We start from the raw sequence: 19201 nt of genomic DNA, 5'->3' as shown, positions 1-19201 counted from the left end.
TAAGGGGATCCCAGCTTGATGGTTACCTGCCAGGGACTCAGACATGAGGTGGTGATGGTCTTTTTAAAAAGCGGAAAGTGGGCTGGGTGCAGTGGCTCATGCTTGTAATCCCAGCACGTTGGGAGGCTGAGGCAGGTGGATCACCTGAGGTCAGGAGTTAGAGACCAGCCTGGCCAAACTTCATCTCTACTAAAAATATAAAAACTAGCCAGGCGTGGTGGTGGGTACCGGTAATCCCAGCTCCTGGGGAGGCTGAGGCAGGAGAATCACTTGAACCCATATGGTGGAGGTTGCAGTGAGTGGAGATCATGCCACTGCACTCCAGCCTGGGTGAAAGAGTAAGACTCCGTCTCAAAAAAAAAAAAAATGTGGGGGGAGAGTGATTCTGAGGGTAGATATTAGAATAAATACATTCATATACCCTCACTAGATCCTGAAGGTGTTTCTAATTTAGTGTAACCATTTTTTTTTTTTTTGAGACAGAGTCTCACTCTGTTGCCCAGGCTGGAGTCCAGTGGTGTGATCTCAGCTCACTGCAGCCTCTACCTCCTAAGTTCAAGCGATTCTGGTGCCTCAGCCTCCCAAGTACCTTGGATTATAGGTGTAAGCCACCACGCCCAGCTAATTTTTGTATTTTTTTAGTAGAGATGGAGTTTTGCCATGTTGGCGAGGCTGGTCTTAAACTCCTAGCCTCAAGCAAGCCATCTGCTTCTGCCTCTCAATGTGCTGGGATTATGGATGTGAGCCACTGCACAATTTTAATTTAATTTTATTTTAACCAGGGTGGTACCAGGTGGAATGGGTGGTGGAGGAGAGTGGTGATGACAACTTTCCTGTGATGTGTCCCCTCACAGCCTCTCCTTGTCCTGTCTCTAGCCACCACATGCCCGCCCTTCATCTGCTTTGCTGCCATTGGTACAGTACCCTCACCACTCACCAGTCCTACCAATATCAGCTGCTACCAGTAGACACCCCTAGCAGGGCATTTCCTATGTCTGTCTCATCCATGACCACCACCACTGTCTCCAGTTGTAACATAGAGAGAAGACTCCCCCAGGTCTTAGCTATGTCATGCTGCTTTCTCAGATGCATGGGGCATTTCTTCCTCTTCTGCCTAGGATCAACATATTCCTTCCCCTGGAGGAAGACTCCTCTAGGTCTCCTTTCTGCTTTGATAGAGTGAAACTGGAAAATCAAATTCTTTAATCCAGACAGAAGCAGTGAGAGGAAAGAGTTAATTTTCCTTTTGCTCTGCCCCCATGAGCTGACACAGATTTCAGCAGTTGCATGTAGAGACATTGCCCCCTCATGGATTGTTCTACCAAGAGACAGTGAGGGGTTGAAAGAACAGTCTTCGGCTATTATCTTGGCAGCGCTTCTTGCAAGTCCTTGTCTGGCTTTCTTCTGCAAAATGGGGATCAAAACAACACACCTCACAGGGTGCTAGGACTAAGTGAGCAGAGGGGTGACACCACGTGGTTATACGTATTTTGGCTTGGAGACTGCAGACCATTTGTCTCAAGATTTCTATCATGTAAGTGGCAGAAGGGGATCTTGAACCCTGGTCTTCTGGCTCTAAGAAAAAAATATTTCTGCTGATTAGCCAATAAAATGAGTTTCACAGCTCTAAAAAGTATTGGCATACTTTTTCTTTAAAGGGCCAGGTAATACTTATTTTTTGCTTGGTGGACGAGTCTGTCTCTGTTACCACTACTCACTTCTGCTGTCACAAACAATATGTCAATGAGTGAGTGTGGCTATGTGCCAATCAAACTTCATAAAATTAGACAGTGAGTTGCATTTGGCCTGAGGGTCAAGTTTGCCAACTCTGGCTCCAAGTCACAGCCATACAGAGCTTTGTCATATTCTAACTGATGTGTAAAATTCAAAAGGCAGAGTGATGATGACAATGACAAAAACAATAATAACAATACTACACCAGGCACTCATTGGGGCACTGTTCCAATTATATCACCCAGCTTAATCCTCCTACCAATCCTATGAAGGAGATACAACGACGCCTTTTTTGTAGGAGAAACTGAGACTCAGAAAAGTAAGAGTACCTAAGATTCCATAGCTCGTAAGTGGCAGAGCTGGTGTTTGTCACAGATGTGCTCCTGTCAAAGTCCTGTGCTCTCTCTCCCACACTCCACTGGGCAAGTTGATTGCCCCTGAGGCCCTTCCTGTTCACAAATAAAGTATGCTACTCTGTCTCCAGAGGAAGTCCACACTCAAGGTCTTATCTCTAGCTTAAACTCCGCACATGCATGGATTGGTTTGACCCTGATACTTGCATTCCTGCAATGGACAGAAACTGAGGCCATAGTCTCAATAGCTTAGCCATTGCCCATTGTTTTGTCTCGATGTCATGGGGAGCCCTAGGAAAGTCTTCTGAAATCCCTGTATATGATCCCTTCCATCAAGAATCCTTGCTCACCCTTAGCATCTCTTATCACTATCAGTTCACGCTGCCTTATTTCTTCCCTGATGACATGAAACCAAAGCCCACCCTGGTCTATGCACTCACTAGTGCCAAGGGGTTCCCTGGAAGCCTCCCCAGCCACCATGGGCCCCAGATTATGATGCTTGGATCTTGGGAGGTAAGTTGTCATTGTTTCAGGGAGAAAATTATGTCCAACTCCATGAAGAAATGCAATTTGGCCCTGAAGCATCGTGGAGCTGTATACCTTTAGAAACTGCACATAATTAAAATACTTTCAGATCTGATATATTTGAGTTGGATATTAAAGCAAATAGAGTTATCCTCTGCTATGTGAATGATATCGTGAGCAGCTTTAGTCTAGGATTGGTTGCCACCTTGGATAAATCGTGGGATTTTAGCTGGTGACTGGCCTGTGACTCCAAAGAAAAGTTTAATGGTCTAAGATTTATGAGTTTCATTTATCTTTATGCTCAGCAAATTTGCTCGTTGATTTGAATGCAGCACCTCCACTGAGTTCTCACTGTCTGTCATGTCCCTGGGCTGAAAGCTTAAGGGCAGTTTGGAATTTTCAGTTCCTTTGTGGTATTTCTGAGGATGAGCCCTTGGGTTCAAACCTGAGCTTTAGAACCTAAAAGGGAATTATGGAGACTAAGTGAAATAATACGCCTAAATCACATAATCTAGGTCCCGCTGTGCAGTAGGTGCTTAATAAATGTCAGCTATTATTATTAATAACATTATGTCCTCAGAGGTCTTTATCTCCATGGTAGGCTAGCTCCTTATTTATCCAACAGGGTTTAGAGATTCAAAGACTGCAATAAGTGATTTCTTGTGGTCCTTTTCAACTCTAGACTGGCATGGCTTTTAAGATAATTTTTATATTTGTCTCAGAAGGGGATGTGGTATGGAGCTGGAGAGAAGGCTTTAATTTTATAGGAAACTGGATTCAACTCTAGCATTCACCGTGTTTGGTGAACTTTAGCTATATGACTGAACAATTTAATTATTCTTACTTATCTGTAAACTGGGAATACAAACTCATAAGATTGTGTGGATTAAATGAAGAAATAGCTGCAAGATACATACAATAAATAAGTCTGAGCATTGCTCTCATGCTCAGAGTACTCTGCATTATCCCACCTAGTCTTCAAACAATACCATGAGGTGCAGCGGATACTGTTATGTACTCACAGGTTTCGCATGATGACACTGAAGCTCACAGGGTTGTCATTTGCCCAAGGACACACAGCAGATCACATCCCATATCTACCTCAATTTGCCATCTGTTAAATAGTTATAATGTGTACTTCCTTTCCTACCACAGAGTATTTTGAGGGTAAATCAGTTCAGATTTGCTCTGAGTCTGATCAAGTTATCTCTAAGATCTCCTAGGGCCATGTAAGTTTCTTCATTAACTAGAAAAACACCAGTTTCAGCCACAACTTGATTATTGGTCCATTCATTTGTTTATTCATTAATTTGTCCATTAAACACACATTTAATATTTTTTGAGCAGATCCTGAAATACTTGGGGATACAGTGACAGATGAGACCCAGCCTGCTATTGTTGGTCCCCATAGCAGATAAATTGCAAAGAATAATTTTTAAAAAAAATCAGCTTGTCTTCTTCCCATGGCTACCTCTTTCTCCTCTTCTGCTTGGGTTTGGGAATGCAAATTCCATGAAAATTTCTTCAGGAACTGTTCTCTAAGATCAATCTGTGCCACAGATGTTCCAGTGCTACAGGTTGGTAGGTTTGGGACAAAACATCAACTCTTCTTTACATCCAAGGAAGTAAAAATACTCTGTTAGCTTCCGAAAAATAATACAGGCTGTGGGAGCAATGAGTACACCTTCTTTGCTTTTCCCGGGGACATTGAGGGGTAACAGGCTGTGGATTTTTTATGAGGGGCTACGGGTGGCATCATGACAGCTCAGGTGGGAAAGGCCTGGGTTTGGAGAATGACCTTGGGAAGGAATGACCTTGTCAGAGTTAGGGCTGAAGTGTTGGACCTGAGTTAGGGTTCGGGGAATGGAGCATTGATGTGGGGACAGGGAGGTGGGGAGGCCCTCACTGTCTTCTCCAGTTACAGCCTGGCAGTCTATTCTCCCCTCGACCGCCAGAGGGAGCTCTTAAATCCATACTGCCCAGCACAGTGTCCTGCTTCTTCCTAAGGCAGGTCGGGTTCCCGTGGCCTTAAAACAATCCCAAAGTCTGTACTGTTTCATTTTCCTCATGGACTCTTATTTCTTGGCTCATCTGCTTTCTGATTTCCCCCTCTAGAAGCTAAGCTCAGAAAACATGGTTATCCTGTTCACCGTATCCCCTGGAAGCCATGCCTGGAACAAGATAGGCGCCGTGTCAGTTTCCCACGGCTGCTGAGACAAACGACCACAAACTCAAGCGGCTGAAAACATCTCAGATTCATTATCTTCCAGTTCTGGAGGTCAGAAGTCCTAAATGGATCCCGATGGGGTTAAAATCAGGGTGTCGGCAGAGCTGGTTCCTTCTGCAGGCTCTGGGGAGAATCCATTCTCACCTTTTCTAGCTACCTGCCTTGGCTGCTGTCCCTCCTCCTTCAGAACAAGCAGTCGCATCACTCTGACCTCAGCTTTCATTGTCACAACCCTTCCCTGATCTCAGCTCTTACCCTCCTCCCTCCGTCTTATAAGGGCCCTATGGTGACATGGGTCCACCTGCGGTAATCCAGGGTCACCTGTCCATCTGCAGGTCCTTAGCTTGACCACAGCTCCAGCATCTCTTTTTGCTGGATAAGATAACATACTTCCAGGTTCCAGGGATTAGGACGTGGGCATCTTTGGGGTGGGACAGGAGCATCATGCTATTACATCACCTCCCAGGCCTCCTTGGTTCTTCCCAGACAGGGGTACGTAGGAGGCCGTGGCAGGAGGGGATGGGTTGACCAGGGTGTTGAAGGAAGTCTGGACTAAAAGCATCCAGTTTGTTTCTGTCTGCAGTTTAAATCCCGACTCAGCCATTTATCAGCTCTAGACAATTGTTTATTGCTTCTAAGCCTCAATATTCCCATCTGTGAAAGGGAGATGAAATTCACTTCCATTAATTGAGCCACAGCTCAATTAAAAAATCCCCATTCTGGCATTTACTTGCATTTACCTTGGGCAGTCGGGATAAATTTTTTATTTCCTTGTTGAAATGGCACTAATTATCATGGCGGATAGACTATGTGTGTGTATACTCCGTAGTGTTTGTATTAACAGGATAATATATGTCAAGGGTCTGTTTGACAATAGTGCTTGGCATAAGGAAAGCAGATCTATTTCCTTCCTTGCCTCCTTGCCTCCTTCCTTCCTTCCTTCCTTCCTTCCTTCCTTCCTTCCTTCCTCTCTCTTTCTTTCTCTCTTTTCTTTTTTCTTTTCTTTCTTTCAGATGGAGTTTCACTCTTGTGGCCCAGGCTGGGGTGCAATGGTATGACCTTGCCTCACTGCAACCTCTGCCTCCCACGTTCAAGCAATTCTCTTGCCTCAGCCTCCTGAGTAGCTGGAATTACAGGTGCCGACCATAGACAAATTTTTTTTTTGTATTCTTAGTAGAGGTGGGCTTTTTGCCATGTTGGCCAGGCTGGTCTTGAACTCCTGACCTCAGGTGATCCACCTGCCTCAGCCTCTCAAAGTGCTGGGATTACAGGTGTGCGTCACTGCACCGGCCATATTTTTCTTATTTCTTCTTTCTTCTCCTCCTCTTCCTTTCCTTCATCATCACCCATTTTTACCTGTGTCTCTGTGTATATCCTCATGTATTTTTCCCATGCCTAGCTCATCTGTCAGGCAGCTTTCAAATTCACCAGGTCAGAGCCTGATTTTTCATCAAGAAACTCTAAGTGCTGTGGATGCTTTGCTAATGCTGGTTCCTTCTGTTGGGCCTTCTGTTTGTCCCTCTGACTACTAAGGTGATTCCAGAGACCTGGTCTCCCGGCTTTTCCCTCTTCTGTGGGAAGCCCCTTCTGGGCAGATGCATTTCTCAGAAGACATCGACAGCTAGACCTATGCAAGGGGAGAAGAAACCTCCATGCTTCCACCTCTTTCTCTTTCTGTGTACTAGAAATGAAAACATCTAAGGAGAAATGTCTATTATTCTACTTCTGAGACCGTAGGCACCAGGCATGCACAAAATTCTGCCTCTGTGTCTGCATGACTTGTTATCAGAAAATTAGAGTAGAAAAGAAGATTCTGTCAGCTATGGAGACATCTTAATAGGTGCTTTGATTGTTAAACAGAAGTTTCTGTATCGGCTTAATTGCTGTAAATGTTGTTTGCCTTCCCTGTTATGATAAGGCCTGGATTTTCAAAGATTTTTCCCCGTTCCCTTTCAACAGTTTGCCATTGCTTTAAAGCTTGCATTGGCAAGTTTAATAAAATCCAAACGAAGAAAGCAAAGAGAGGGATCTCAAAGTTCAAATCTTGACGCCCACGTAGGAAGCTGTGTGGAGGTTATTATTGCTTGAGACTAATGATGCTGCAGCCACTTAATGTAATTGACAGAATTCACCCCTTCAACCAGATATTGGGAAATGAGACCAAACTACTAAAGTTAATTACATCTAGTTTTTGAAAAGAAGCTATAATTGAGAATAACTGAATAACTAGGCTATGAACGTAATAGTGAGATGTGCTTATAATAAAAGAGGATTTGTTCCCTGCGGACTTGAGCCTCAGAAGCACCATCTGGGGGTTTTTTGGAAGGGTGGTGGAAGGGTGGTAGTAGTAAGGGAAAGAGGCTGGAGAAGCAGAGAAACATCTAGATCAGGAATTCTCAACCTTGGTGCTATTGACATTTTGGGCTGTTTAGTTCTTTATTATGGGAGTCTGCCCTGTGTATTATAAGATGTTAAACAGCATCCCTGCTGTCTCCTCACCAGACGCTAGTAACACACACACACACACACACACACACACACACACACACACACACACACACAGTGTGACAACCAAAAATGTCCCCAGACATTGCCAGATATCCTCTGGGGGAAAAATGCTCCTCTGATTGAGAATAGGGGGTTCAAGGGCTTCTGGAAGACTTTCAAACAATTGCAGAGTTACTCATTGAGAATCTGCGGGTGCGTGGCTGTGTGGCCTTCCGCAAGTCACTGCACTTCTCTGAGCTTCTTTGTCTTCCTTTGCACAATAGGAATAATGACAGCCTGACCGCACAGAGGAAGAGCTTCCAGGTATAAAATACATAGCCTAATGCCTACCACCTATTGAGTAATCAATAAACTCAGTGTTTCTATTATAATAATCTTGGATTCAGCAAACGTGTATTAACTACTTTGCTGCAAGCATGATGCTATGAGGTGGTGATGCAAAGAGGAGATGTGGTTCCCACTCTTGCAGATGGCAAGTGTATGCAGACCTGTTGGTACAATCTCATTCTTTACCCATGGCAGAGATTGCTAATCAGTTTCAGTGCCCTTTCCCACTGAGCCTCAGAACCCATTTTAACACACTTCTTTGGCCAGCCACTACTAGTAGCCCCTGAAATGAAACCCATTTATCACTCCTAGCTTTGTAGATTTCCTCGTAAGGATGCTAACTCTTCCTCTCTGGCACAGTCCTCCCATTCCCACCCACCCCTGGCACTGGAGAAAGCACCTCAAGGAGTTAATAGGTAGAATCCCTCCTCCCACATCTGACTTCAGTCCCCAAAAGAGTTAGGAATGGAAAGAATTCTCTCTTAAAATTTTTTTTCTCTTGTCTTTTCTGTTTCCCTCAGAAATGGTAACGTGTAGTGAAATGGGCTTGAGGTTGATGACATTTAGTTTTTAGTTAAACTAAAGGAATCCCACAGGCTCTAATTCTGGTTGATATATCATGCTGTCTCCCTCTTAGGTTTTCTCTGCCCTTTGGGGCCTGGAAAATCATTAGCTCTCTCATAAAGGATCCCAGCTTTAGAAGGGCAGAACTGGGATTTCTGTAAACAACACTGGATAGCTGCCGACAGCGTCATTAGACAGAAGAGAGGAGTGAGTAGGTTGGGAGTTAAATGCTCCCTGATAGATTCTGATATGCCCAACTCCCCGAAGAGGGCACCACTCCATAACAATTGCTGTGAAAAATGAGGCGTGCACTTGCAGCTCCAAAAACAGGGAGCGGGCTCCATCCATCTGGCCTGAGAAATGAGAACTGGCGTGTAGGGTCAGGCACTTGCTTCTTCCCTCCCTGCCCAGTATGGATTCCACAGGCTGCACCAGTTCATTGTTGTCATTGTTTCACACCTCTCCAGGGCCTGCAAGCTCTGGCAGGAGGGTGGCGTGAGCAAGGGGCAGTGGGGCGGAGGTGGAACCTGGTGCACAGGGTCTGCAGGAGACCCGGAACTCAGTCTGTGATGGAGTGATAGTGCAGTTCGCTGAGATTTAGCCTAAGGCTCGAAATAAAAGACCAGGTGGAGACAGGCACCTCATCTGCAGTCTGATTTTTTTGTTTCTTCCTCATTCTCATTCATCATTAATCTGCCCACCCACCTATCTATACACTCACCTACCCATCTTTCCATTTACCCATATGTCCGTCCATCCATCAGTCCATCCATCCATCCATGCATCCATCCATCCATCCACCCATCCACCCACACATCCACTTATCCACCCTATCCATCCATCCATCCATCCATCCACTCACCCACCCACCTATCCATTTACCCCCTCCCCAATCTATCTACTCATCCATCCATCTACTTACTGTAGCATAACTTTAGGTGGTATGTGGTTGTACATTATTCAAATAATTATCTATAATATCCAGAAAGTGATATGGCTTTCCACATAGTGTTGGCTTTTAAAAATAAGTGTATTTAGACAAAAAAAAATTGGAGTCAGCCTAAAATACAAAATAAATAACTTTACGGTCGTACAGAGGCATGGTAGAATTAGGAAAGGGACACTTGCATGACTAGCACTTGGAACCCACTGCATTATAACCTTGCATGAAAGGGCACATGTTCATTTCAGGTTCCTTGAACCTGAAATCACAGCTGCTGTGCAGCTTCTAAGATATATGACCTAGAGCAAGTGACATCCCTCTCCAAGCCTCAGTTTTTTCTTCTGTAATGTGAAGATGCTAGCAACCCCTATTCTTGGGGTTGTTTTGAGAATGCAGCAAGCTTTGGCACACACGTGCGTGGCACACACCAAGCACTCCGTAAGTGGAAGTGATGCTCACTTTTAGTCGTTCCACAGCTGGCTTCTTTTCAGGCATCCCCTGACTGTCCTGCCCAGGAGAACTTGCGTGAGTTGAGGTGACAAGCTAAACCAGTGTTCCGCTTGGCTTTGGTTTAGCAAGTGATGGCAGCTGATGTCCTTCCTGAGGTTGACAAGCCTCCCTTTTCCTTCCAGGGCTTGCCAGAGCCCACCCCAGTCTCTGACCCTCTGTATAACAGGCTGTTCTCTTCTCTCTGTAGACACACTGTCAGTGCCACGCTGGTCCCCGCAGATCCCTCGCAGAGACCTCGGCAACTCCATCAAGCACAGGTAGGCTGGAATCCCGTGTGTGCTGGTGCCTTCTTCCAAGCCCTGTGAGGGGTGGGGGCTCTGGCTCCTGCCCTGGGGTGAGAGAAGGCTGGGCTATTGAGCTCTGGCACCTACATCACTGTGTCCCTTTCTCCTCTGCTAGGCAAAAGTGGCAACAAGGGGACTGAGACATCTGCTTCTTACTAACCTGGTTCTTATGAAATTAGCACATAGCAGTTAAAAGCCAGGGCTTTGGAGTCAGACTGACCTGTGTTCCAATTCCAGCTAGTAAAGCTTTGCAACCTTGAGGAAGTTGCTTAACCTTTCTGAGGCTCAATTTTTTCATTAGATAATTCTGCCTACCCATAGGTGGCTGTGCAGATTAAATGAGATAATATATGTAGAGTGCTTAGCGCAGGGCCTGGCACATAACACTCAATAAACGGTATCATTCTTAAGATGAATGCTTTATGTTCTAATTTTCAGTCTCCTCACCCAGAATACACAAGATTGCAGGTGCTCACTCTCTGGTGTGGTGGAGGTCACTCCAGAGCTCTAGCCCTACTGTGTGCATGGGATAGCCTCTCCAGGGCTATACCTGCCATTTTGAGGGGAGGGGGTTGCATACACCAGTCATCGCTTATAAGAAGTTCTTCGGCCGGGCGCAGTGGCTCAAGCCTGTAATCCCAGCCTTTGGGAGGCCGAGGCGGGTGGATCACGAGGTCAAGAGATCGAGACCATCCTGGTCAACATGGTGGAACCCCGTCTCTACTAAAAATACAAAAAATTAGCTGGGCATGGTGGTGCGTGCCTGTAATCCCAGCTACTCAGGAGGCTGAGGCAGGAGAATTGCCTGAACCCAGGAGGCGGAGGTTGTGGTGAGCCGAGATCGCACCATTGCACTCCAGCCTGGGTAACAAGAGTGAAACTCCATCTCAAAAAAAAAAAAAGAAAAAAGAAGTTCTTCAACTCCCAAAATTTAGCTTTCCCCATTTTGTCTTGGTAGTTCCACAGTCTCCTTACAAACTTAATGGGGTGAGCAGGGCAAGTGTGCTCATGGCCATTGGACAGATAGGCAAACTGAGGCCCTGAAAAATTAAGCGATAGGTCGAAAAGCTAATTAGCCTCAGTACTTTGTGTTCTTTTGACACCCTGCTGAGTGTTCCATGGACCGGGTCCTCTGTGAACTCGCTGGGGAACTTGTTCACTCATTAGTAGATTCTTTCCACTTGTATTTATAGAGTTTCTGTGCCCTAGTGGCAGCACTGACCAAGACATAAGGCCTGTTCCCTTGGGGAGCTTGCCGTCTAGGGGAGGGTCAGGCAGTTAACAGACCACGACAGTATGGAGAGATCAGGGTGACAAGGTGGGGTGATATCTGGGGCAGATGCATCACCATAGCTGGGGGCATGGCGGGGATGAGCATTCTCACAGATGAGGACTCACGGAATGGCATCTCGTCAGCAGTTTTTGAAAGAAGTATGTTGACAGCATAGTTGTTAAGACTGAAATGAGAAAACGTTGGAGGAAGCAGTGAGAAGTGTGCGATAGACACGTCAATGGTCAGGCCTTGGGTAGCAGAGAGAAGGGCATCAGAGACAAGGACCTTTTTTGGTATTTTCCTCCTTGCTGCTCTCTGGCTCTGCTCCACCCCTGGATTGGCCATGCCCCTTGGACTGGCCCTGCCCCTGGCTTATCACCATTCTTGGATTGGCTATGCCCCTGGCTCAGCCATGCCCCTGGGTGGGCCACACCCCTAGGTGAGCCACGCCTCTGGCTCACCTCTACTCCTGGATTGGCCATGCCCCTGGTTCAGCCCTACTCCCTAGAACGCCCAGCCCCCAGGCTCTGGTAGTTCCTAAGATTCAAACGCTGATGCCCAGAGGAGGGAGACAACCTATTAATTTTAGGAGTATCTTCCTAGAGGAGCTGAGACTTAGGATGACCTGTTACTCTTCAGTCACTCCCTATGTTTCTCCTTGGGGTTAATGCCAAGAGGTAGAGAACTGGACTTGCCCCAGCCTTGGTGAAGAAATGAAATTAAAATCCCATCGGCTGCCATCAGAGTCACTTCAGCCAGAGCTGGGGAAGAGGCAGAGCTGATCCCGAGCGCAAGAGAGGGCTGGAAAGGAGAAGAAAACTGTTACTCACTGCTTATGACGCCTGGCTGATGAGTGAAATACATGCTTCTTTGCCGCCATTCCCCAGAGCTGCCAAATTCTGCAAAACAGACAATGCTAAACTCACTGATGCAGAAGGGAAAGAAAGGGGCTTGACCAAATCCCAAGTCCAAAACCAGAGAGGGAGAGTTTTCTTGGCAGTAAGTGTCTTTGCTCAGAATATTGCTATTTGCTTAGATTTGTAGGCTTTGGGCTGTGGCTTCTTCTGTTTGGAGAGTGACTGACCCAAATCAGGCAAAATGGTCCAGCAAAGGGATGCAACCTTTCCCTCGAAATTCTCAGACTCCAAGTTATATAATCACTTCCGATTTTCCTTTTGACACTCTGAGGCGGTGGAGATTAGATACAACTCCTGCTGCTGGTGACACAAATTGAAAATTAAAATTATCTGTGACCTGGCAACCTTCAGTACTTTTCTTGGGCCTAACCCTGCCGCTGCCACATATCTCTTGGGGAAGAAAGCACCCCAGCAATATCGAGGGGAGATGTACCCAGGGAGTTAATTGAATGCACCTCTGCTCCAGTTGGTTTATAGCTGTGCATGGGAGGCCTCCAAACTGCCTATGTTTGCAGCAAGTGGGTGGAGTTGGAGAGCAGGGTGAGCTGATGGTCTGAAATGGCTTTCACTTTCAAGGACTCTTCTCTGCCGCTAAAATTTGGGGTCTCAGCTCTTTCAGGAGGGGTGGGCTCCCCTTGATGGTCCCCAGGTGATGTGACCAGCAAGTGCTGGGGGATGGTTCAGCCGGTCCCCCAGGAGGTTCCACCTTGCTTTGTAGCTTTCTGCAGGCAGTTCCAACCCTGTCCATTATTGGCATACAGTAGGCTGCCAGGCAATATTTGTTGAACAAATGAATGACCCTTATGAATGTTCAAGGTAATAGTATAATCACAACCCAATTTAGTGAGTGCTTACTATGTAGCAGGCCCTGTGCAAAGCCCTCGACATGCCTGACCTCGTTTAATCTCCCCAACAACCTATGAGGTCAATACTTTTATTATCTGTACTTTGCAGATGGGGAAACTGAGGTTCCAGTGGTTTAAGCTACTTGATTAAGTCGCCTAGCTCGGAAGAAACAGGACTGGAATCCAGGGTTCTTGTGCTTGCTTTTAAAGTGCCCCATTCCTCCAGAGGTAGGTCAATTGCCGTTTCCTTAACCTTGAACACTTTCTGTCTCTTTTCCACAGGTTTTCCACCAAGTACTGGATGTCTCAGACATGCACAGTCTGTGGGAAAGGGATGCTTTTTGGCCTCAAGTGTAAAAACTGCAAGTAAGTGACTGTGCCTTGGAGTGACTTTTTGCAGCACCCGATGTCAGCTAGAACCATGCAGGGCACTGAAATAGCTTTTGGGAGTTTGATTTCTTCACCCTTGGGAGAGTTGTTTGCTTTGTTTTTCAGAAATAGATTTGAAATGCACCTCTACGTTTGGGTAGGGGGTCAAGGGAGAGCAATTCTAAATAAGAACCAGAGCTGATGGAAGATGCTGGGAATGCCTAATGCGCTGTGCTGATGCACAGGGTACTTCTCATTTTCATAACATCTTAGGCCAGGGGTTGACAAACTCATTCTCCAGTTGACCAGATAGTAAATATTTTAGGCTTCGCAGACCAGAAGCAGCCAGAAACAATAAAGAAACATACTGGTGAGACCAGCTCCCAATATATCAATGTGGGTTTAAGTTCTTTCAAAGTGATCAAGTGGTCGGTGAAAAAGAAAGAGAGACAAGGAAAAAGTTTCCTTTAAAGCTGGGCCCAGGGGAGACACCACATAAAGCCGCTCCGTGGATGCCTGACATTCTCCTGAAAATGTCAGGTTTTTATTGTGCTCTTTCAATAGGGGAGGGGGAATGAGGTTACGCAAAGTTTCAGTAATAATTATACGCAAAGAATACATTTGCAAAAACTGGTGCACAAAAATCACAACATGGTATTATAAAAGCAGAACAACGTAAAGATAACTTTGTGTGTGTCAGCATAGAAATCATACACCTTAGCAAGAATATAGGTTAAACATAAACTTATGATTATCAGCAAGAACATATTGGGCTCACAGCGACAGTGGGAACAGGATCTGACACAGGACAACCAGCCTGACCACAAAACTGCAAGAGGAGGGGCCTCCACGCAGGCCTGGAGGAGCGGTGTGAGAAGAGGGACTTTTACATCCTTATCTCCACCACAGAGACAGATGCCCCTCATGCATCCGTTTATAGGATCTCCATAAGGGTCACATTGCCTTTCCAGGGCCCTAATCAATATGCCTTTCCTGGGAAGGGAATCTGGGTAATAAACCTCTCCATTGCACGTCAGCTTATAGGCTCTCTGCGATGAGAAGCCGATTACACGCTGTCATCTCTTTCCGGCAGTCAACCTACGTGGTTAGTCCTTTTCACAGAGTTCCTGTTTTTACCAGAACAGTTCAGCAGAGCCAAAGTTACAAGTTGCAGCTCAGCGGAGCCAAAGTTAAAGTTTCATCTCAGCATTTCACATTGTCCTTCATTTTTCTCAAATATAATCCATACAGTAAGTAAAAAGCATCACAAAGCAAATAACTCATTTCGGGGAAACCAAATTCTAAGAGAATTTACAGGCTAAAAATCAACAATAATTTTTTCTTGTTATTTCAGATGGCTTGGGTTTTGCCAATTCTTCCAGAAGCTTGGGTTTGCTCAGTCACCACAGAGGGGTCCAGAGTATTCCCAGCAGGAAGAGTGTTGACAACTTCATTTATTCCAATAAAACTTTATTTGCAAAAACAGACTGCCGGCTGGCTGTGGCCCTCAGCTGTAATCTGCTGATCCCTGAGTTTGAATTTGCATAGTTCTTCTGCCTCTCTCTTCTTTTTTTTCTTTGAGATGGAGTCTCGCTCTGTCACTCAGGGTGGAGTCCAGTGGTGTGATGTTGGCTCACTGCAACCTCCACTTCCCAGGTTCAAGTGATTCTCCTGCCTCATCCTCCTGAGTAGCTGGGATTACAGGTGTGCCACCCCCAGGCCAGCTAATTTTTTTTTTTTTTTTTTGTAATTTTAATAGAGACAGGGTTTTACCATGTTGGCCAGGCTGGTCTCGAACTCCTAACTTCAAGTGATCCTCCTCCCTCAGGCTCCCAAAGTGCTAGGATTGCAGGTGTGAGCCACTGCACCAGGCTTCCAAGTCCTTTTCTCCTTATTCTTTCTCCTCGTGGTGCCTTTTTGAAACAGTGTTGTAATTCTCCCCATTTTACAGAGGTGAAGGCTGAATCTAGCAAGGAAAAGTCACTGTGAAGAAGTGACAGTCAGGACCTGAACCCAGATCCCTAACTCCTTTTCCCTCGCTTCTGTGGTATCATGTTGGTCTTGAGTTTTGATGAGAAGTCCGGATCACTCAAGCTCCACCTCTCCCAGCTTCCTTTCTCTTCCACACCCCCATTCCAGGTCATGGCTGGCAACAGGTAGGGAGTAAGAAAAAACTGAGACACAAGACATGGGCTCTGGAATCAGCCTTGGCAGCTGCATGACCTTGGGCAAATCACTTCACATTTCTGTCCCTAGTATTTTCATCTGTGTGAAAGGAATAATAATTGATACAGTTCGGCTGTGTCCCCACTCAAATCTCATCTTAAATTGTAGCTCCCACAATTCCAACATGTTAAGGGAGGGAGATAATTGAATCAGAAGGGCAGTTTCCCCCATACTGTCCTTGTGGTAGTGAATAAATGTCACTGGAGCTGATGGTTTTATGAGGAGAGACCCCTTCTACTTGGTTCTCTCATTCTCTCTTCCCACCACCAGGTAAGAAGTGCCTTTTGCCTTCCACCATGATTGTGAGGCCTCCCCAGCCACGTGGAACTGAGTCCATTAAACATCTTTTTCTTTATAAATTACCCAGTCATGGGTATGTCTTTATAAGCAGCATAAAAAAAGACTAACACAATAATCATGCCTGCCTTGGGTGGCAGTGAGCATTTGATAAATCAGCACACTGAGGACACAGCACAGTGCCTGGCCCAGTCCAGTCCTTTTTAAGAAATTGCAATGCCTTGCTGCCTGGCCTCAATCTCTCTCTGTCTGTCTCCCTCTGTCTCTCTGTCTCTCTCTCTCTCTCTCTCTCATTCTGTAAACATGTAGTACATACCCCTTCAGGTCCAATACTATAAAATAGTCAGTAACATTCAACTTTATGTAATAGTTACAAATGAATGTGCATCTGTTTGCTATATAGAAGTCATTTAGCTTAAAAGATTATGAGAATTCCTCTTTCTGCTCTAGGCTTGTTCTTTCTTATCTAGTCCAGGCAGAGACCTCTCATTTGGGCCCTTTCAGGCCTCTCCACATCCCTGCCCCAAGATAGAAGTGAGATAGTGGCATGGGCAAGTTCTCACTCTCCCCACTCTGCCCCACCCCTGTCCCTACCCTCCACCTGGCAGTCTCACCTGAGTAATGAAGGTAAGGTTGAGCTTCCTTCCCTCCTGGACTTGTGGGGAGCCATAAGCCCCATGGTATAAGGGGAAGCACAGGCCAGATGCAGAGTCTCATGCCTATAATCGCAGCACTTTGGGAGGCTGAGGCAGAAGGATCGCTTGAGCCCAAGAGTTTGAGACCGGCTATGGCTACATAGTTTGACCCCCCTGTCTACAAAATAAAAATAAAAATAAAATTAAAAAATTAGCCAGGCATGATGGTACATGCCTGTTGTCCTAGCCACTCTGGAGGCTGGGCCAGGAAGATTGCTTGAGGCCAGGAGTTCAAGACCAGCCTGGACAGCAGAACTAGACCCTGTCTCTACAAAATAAATTAAGATAAAAAATTAGCTAGGAGTGATGGCACATATTTGTGGTCCTAGCTACTTGGGAGACTGGGGCGGGAGGATCACTTGAGCCCAGGAGCTGAGACTGCAATGAGCTACTATTGTACCACTGTACTCCAGCCTAGGCAGCAAAGCAAGATCCTGTCTCAAAAAAAAAAAAACAAAAAACCAACAACAACAATTTTTTTTTTTTAAGGGGAAGCAGGGGCAGTAATTACCAAGCATTAGTACTTCCAGGCCACCTTCCTTGCCTTGGTCCTCTGTGAATCCAGGCTTTCAGGTGTTCTTTCTGATGGCCAAAGTCACAAGGCCAGGCCTTTAGGTCTGGCCCCCAGACCGCCTGATTTTCTCCATACAGCAGCAGCTCTGACGGCCTGTCTCATCAGTATCTAGTCCCACCACGTTCCGTGGGGGTAACGGCAACTTTTACATCCTCACACCTGCCGTGTGGAGGCTTTGAAGTTAGGTAATTACGTGACAGGGATGCAACTGGGGTAGCAAGGCTGAACACTTCCCAAGACATTTTAATTTTCAGCCCTAGAGGCAGAACTCAAAGGTAGCCTTTCCCACTGCTCTCTGTTCTAAAAGTCAAGAGCAAAGCCTTAGGCCTTGCCGAGGGTTGGGAGAGGAGGTTGGGGAGGGATAGGGATGGAGCGGTGGGCAGGCTGCAAGAACACAGACTTTGGAAGCCGTCAGAACTGAGTTTGGGTCGCAGCTCCATTACTAAACTCTTTTTTTTTCCATTTATTTATTTTATTGCATTTTAGGTTTTGGGGTACATGTGAAGAACATGCAAAATTGTTGCATAGGTACACATGTGGCAGTGTGATCTGCTGCCTTCCTCCCCATCACCTACATCTGTCATTTCTCCCCTTGCTATCTCTCCCCAGCTCCCCACCCCCCACCGTCCCTCCCCTATTTCCCCCCAACTGACCCCAGTGTGTAGTGTTCCCCTCCCTGTGTCCATGTGTTCTCATTGTTCAACACCCACCTATGAGTGAGAACATGCGGTGTTTGATCTTCTGCTCTTCTGTCAGTTTGCTGAGAATGATGGTTTCCAGGTTCATCCGTGTCCCTACAAAGGACCCAAACTCATCGTTCTTGATGGCTGCATAATATTCCATGGTGTATATGTGCCACATTTTCCCTATCCAGTCTATCGTCGATGGGCATTTGGGTTGGTTCCAGGTCTTTGCTATAGTAAACAGTGCTGCAATGAACATTCGTGTGCACGTGTCCTTATAGTAGAATGATTTGTAATCCTTTGGATATATACCCAGTAATGGGATTGCTGGGTCAAATGGAATTTCTATTTCTTGGTCCTTGAGGAATCGCCACACTGTCTTCCACAATGGTTGAACTAATTTACACTCCCACCAACAGTGCAAAAGTGTTCCTATTTCTTCAGATCCTCTCCAGCATCTGTTGTCTCCAGATTTTTTAATGATCGCCATTCTAACTGGCGTGAGATGGTATCTCAATGTTGTTTTGATTTGCATTTCTCTGATGACCAGTGATGATGAGCATTTTTTCATATGTTTGTTGGCCTCATGTATGTCTTCTTTTGTAAAGTGTCTGTTCATATCCTTTGCCCACTTTTGAATGGGCTTGTTAGTTTTTTTCTTGTAAATCTGTTTTAATTCTTTGTGATTCTGGATATGAGCCCTTTGTCAGATGGGTAAACTGCAAAAATTTTTTCCCATTCTGTTGGTTGCCGATTCACTCTAATGATTGTTTCCTTTGCTGTGCAGAAACTGTGGAGTTTGATTAGGTCCCGTTTGTCTATTTTGGCTTTTGTTGTCAACACTTTTGGTGTTTTGATCATGAAGTCCTTGCCTACACCTATGTCCTGAATGGTTTTGCCTAGATTTTCTTCTAGGGTTTTTATGGTGTTAGGTCTTATGTTTAAGTCTTTAATCCATCTGGAGTTAGTTTTAGTGTAAGGTGTCAGGAAGGGGTCCAGTTTCTGCTTTCTGCACATGGCTAGCCAGCTTTCCCAACACCACTTATTGAACAGGGAATCCTTTCCCCATTGCTTGTTTTTGTCTGGTTTGTCAAAGATCAGATGGTTGTAGATATGTTGCTAACAAGGAACGTAAAGGACCTCTTCAAGGAGAACTACATGCCACTGCTCAACGAAATAAGAGAGGACACAAACAGATGGAGAAACATTCCATGTTCATGGTTAGGAAGAATCAATATCGTGAAAATGGCCATACTGCCCAAAGTAATTTACAGATTCAATGCTATCCCCATCAAGCTACCAATGACCTTCTTCGCAGAACTGGAAAAAACCACCTTAAACTTCATA

The 19201-nt window shown here is 45.6% G+C and overlaps 1 protein-coding gene across 4 annotated transcripts in view; it reads left to right on the top strand.

The window, feature by feature from the left end:
- Positions 1-19201, top strand: part of KSR2 (kinase suppressor of ras 2) — a 531211-nt gene that overhangs the window by 390322 nt on the left and 121688 nt on the right. For all 4 annotated transcript variants that reach the window (XM_032241015.1, XM_032241004.1, XM_032241019.1 and 1 more), the window contains exons 6-7: positions 9879-9948; positions 13293-13376. In XM_032241015.1, the coding sequence (XP_032096906.1) occupies positions 9879-9948; positions 13293-13376 (154 nt within the window). The remainder of the gene's footprint in view (positions 1-9878; positions 9949-13292; positions 13377-19201) is intronic.

The sequence above is a fragment of the Sapajus apella genome, unplaced genomic scaffold (assembly GCF_009761245.1).
Source record: "Sapajus apella isolate SASKATOON/1434 unplaced genomic scaffold, GSC_monkey_1.0 scaffold2, whole genome shotgun sequence".
In the NCBI taxonomy this organism is placed as follows: domain Eukaryota; kingdom Metazoa; phylum Chordata; class Mammalia; order Primates; family Cebidae; genus Sapajus; species Sapajus apella.
This window is presented reverse-complemented; position numbering and strand designations above follow the sequence as displayed.